General features: G+C 46.3%; 1 protein-coding gene across 1 annotated transcript; it reads left to right on the top strand.

Annotated features, from left to right (window-relative positions):
- Window positions 1-548: 548 nt before the first annotated feature.
- Window positions 549-688, top strand: CRCP (CGRP receptor component; the record flags this gene model as incomplete). The annotated part of the gene is made up of 1 exon (XM_010192504.1): window positions 549-688. A coding segment is annotated over one exon (140 nt), but the record flags the coding sequence as incomplete, so codon positions are not given.
- Window positions 689-3,224: the final 2,536 nt, after the last annotated feature.

Here is a 3,224-nt window from a genome sequence, read left to right as displayed (position 1 = left end):
TTCAGAAATCTCCCAATCTAAGTCAGTTCCAGTGAAGTCTAGCTGTTGCAGGAGGAGGTGGTTTCTTTTATGGCCTGATTATTTCTAGTTTAGGTGCTGGATAATACATCAGGGTTCAGGTAACCACTCTTGGGTTATCTTGTTTCGGTTCTTGCATGAAAGTACAGGAATTTAGAAAAATAGCTCTGGAAAGTAGGTCTGCACGTGAGCTAAATGCAAAGTCCAGCTCAAGGTACTGATGCGTAGGCTGAGAAAGGCTTGAGGAGAAACCAGGGAGGAAAATCCTGCTCTGGGTGTGCTCTTTCCTGTGTTGCAAAGCAAGCAGGGTCCCATTATGGAGTGCAAATTGTCACTGATAACGGTGGAGCTCTTCTTCCTTCTTATAAATATTGTAAGAGCTCCACTTCATAAAATGCTTTCGTAATGAGCTCAGACGATGCCTTGCATCTGTTGAAATCAGTGTTTCCCAATGAGTCGAGCCCTTCTGTTTGGAGCTGAGGAAGGATGTATGGATTTAATGATTGTGTGGGTTGTTTTTGCACCTGCAGATGGTAGAAGAAAGCGAGGAGCGGCTGACGGAGGAGCAGATCGAGTCGCTGCTGCAGACAGTCACCACTATCCTCCCAGGGGACCCAGAAGAGCAGCAGAGAGACGTGGCAATGGCAGCGGAAGACAAAGGTGACCAAGCGTAGGAGGCATCGACCAGCAACGATTCCAGCAGAGGAAACTCAGCTAATGGTTTTCTGCTTTTTACTGGATACCGGTTTAATCTTGGAGAGGACATCGTTGTAAAATGTGTTACAATTCGTATTGCTCAGAGGTGATGAGGGAACCAATTGTTTACCAGAAAGCACGGAAAAGGACACTATTGTGTTAGTTTTTAGTCATAAACGGGGATGGTGGTAACTTGAGTTTGTAGTGGAGCAGTCTGAGAAATTATGGGGCACAGAATCTGAAGCTGTTGTATTTTTCCGTTACCCGTATAACAGCTGTACATTTGAACAGGCTTATATACAGCTGGCAGTGTTTTAATTATTGCTGCAGTATTATAATTATAATTGCTTTCGTATGCTTTGGAATTGCCCGAGTGGTTTTCAGAATCCGCTCTCCAACACAAAGCCGACTTTCGGAGCCGGTTGTGAAAAGGCTTTTTTCAGCGATCGGAACGGAGAGCAACGTACGAGGGCTGCTTGGTGTCGGGCCAGACGGCTTCAAGGAGGCTGTTGGCATCGTGGGAGCGAGAGGATCTGCTGCTGGGGTCACTGCTCGCGAGGATGTCTGGCAGCCCGTGCGTGACAACAGATCCGCACCATCGACTGCATCGCGGACGGCCACTGAAATGGGCTGAGCTGGACCAGTTTGCAGCGGCAGAGGCTCTGGACTCTCATTGTAAGGCTCTTAGTCGTACAAGGAGAACGTTTTGGCACGAGGTGTGTATTTTGCTTTTGAAAGTTTGTTCCAGTACTTGACTAGAGAGGAGTCGCAACCTTGCGCACACGCTGTCCATCATGGGAGAAACGAATGGGTCAGCACAGAGGTGAAGTCCTGATCTGCTTTAAAAGAACGAGAATCTGGCCTGGTTGAAGCAGATTTGTGTACTGAGCTTTCGTCCCATGAAAGATTTCAGGATCAGGTATTAAATGTTGAAAGCATTGATGACTATAATCAATCTTTTGTGTGTGTGTATATATATTACATATATATCTATATAAATATATATATTTACACACACATATATACATGGAATCATGAGTTACACATCAAACCGGTTTTAAACTACGACTGCTGACCATTCTTTTATACTAAACTGGAAATGGAAATAAAGTCTGAAGTACATCCTGGGAATTTTGTGGCTTATTGAGAAGGTAGAAGACCTTGAATCAGAATATCTGACTTTCTTTTTTTTCCCTGCTTCTCTCGTGGTTTTATTTTGTGTTTTTATGCAGAGAATTTACACGTTCTGAGCTTTAGTTCTGCTGTATATGAAAGGGAGCGACAACTTCCCGTGTCTGGGGGATTTACAATACGCATTTCCGTGGAGTTTTACACTGCTTTGATGTTTGGAGAGGAAAGGAAATAATTGGAAAATATTTTTGGTACCTCATAAACATAATTTATCTTGCATTAAGTGCATTCCGAGACTGAAAACTGCAGGTACGTTTTGACTGGGTAAATAAAGCAGTAGAGGAGAAAAGCCCTTGGTGGGTTTTGTGATACACCAGTATCTACTTTTCTCTCTAAATGGGCAGCTAAACAGAAGAGATGAGTAGAGCGTACCATGGAATGATGTGAAATTAGTTTAAAAATTAACATTTTGACTGTTGGCAGTCACGGTGTCCTGAGGCTGGGGTCAGGGCAGGCAGGGAACTGCTTGTCCTTGGGATGCGAAAACTCTTTAAAGCATTTCAGCAGCAGCTTGGATGTGTCCAACCCTCCCAGACGAGCTCAGAGACTTCCCTAAAGAAGCCCAAAGGACCCTTTAAAACCATAATTGATGTTTCGTAGCCTTGCCGGAGGGAGGAGGGTCCCGTTAGCCCCTTTGCCAAGGGCTGCTCTGGAGGCGCAGTCTGGGCTGTGGCCAGCGGCCCAGAGGGAGGCGATGACTGCATTGTTTAGGTTGGAGCGGCCGAAGACGTTGACAGAGAAAATATTTTCTGTTCCCACAGAAAGCAATCCCACTGCAGAGTTTGTCCTGAGCAGAAAGAAACGCTTGTGCTGAAACAACCGGCTGCGGCCAAAGCACAGCTCGAATGCAGCGAGCACTTGGGAAGCGTTTGCTAAAACCCAGGAACCTTTGTTTGCCACGAGCAAGAGTCTCCCGGTACACGAGGCTTAAATTAATTTCCCCCTGCATTAAGGATCTTTATTAACTTGAGTATTTATAAAAACAACCATCAAAGGTAGCTGAGAGGCCGTTAAAGCTTTAAAGATAATTAAAATAAACCAGCCCAAGGGGGTGAGAGAACGTCTGAAAAGAGATGGGAAAGCCAAATAATCATCGGGAAGGACTTGCTGGAAATGGGGAAGATGCGGAGGAGCTGCAGGAGGGATGGGGTGCTGTGCTGCTGGGGTTTAAAGCCCTCGTTTGTGCATCCTCCTCCTAACAGGGGCAGCTTCGTGGCCCAAACTGCTGCGTGCAATCAGCGCTTGGCCCTGCCGGGCTCTGCTCGGGACCCTGCGGAGCTGCGAGGGGAAAGCTGGCAGGGAGCGCCCAGCCCTATTCT

This window comes from Mesitornis unicolor, unplaced genomic scaffold (assembly GCF_000695765.1).
Source record: "Mesitornis unicolor isolate BGI_N332 unplaced genomic scaffold, ASM69576v1 scaffold30079, whole genome shotgun sequence".
Classification (NCBI taxonomy): Eukaryota; Metazoa; Chordata; class Aves; order Mesitornithiformes; family Mesitornithidae; genus Mesitornis; species Mesitornis unicolor.
This window is presented reverse-complemented; position numbering and strand designations above follow the sequence as displayed.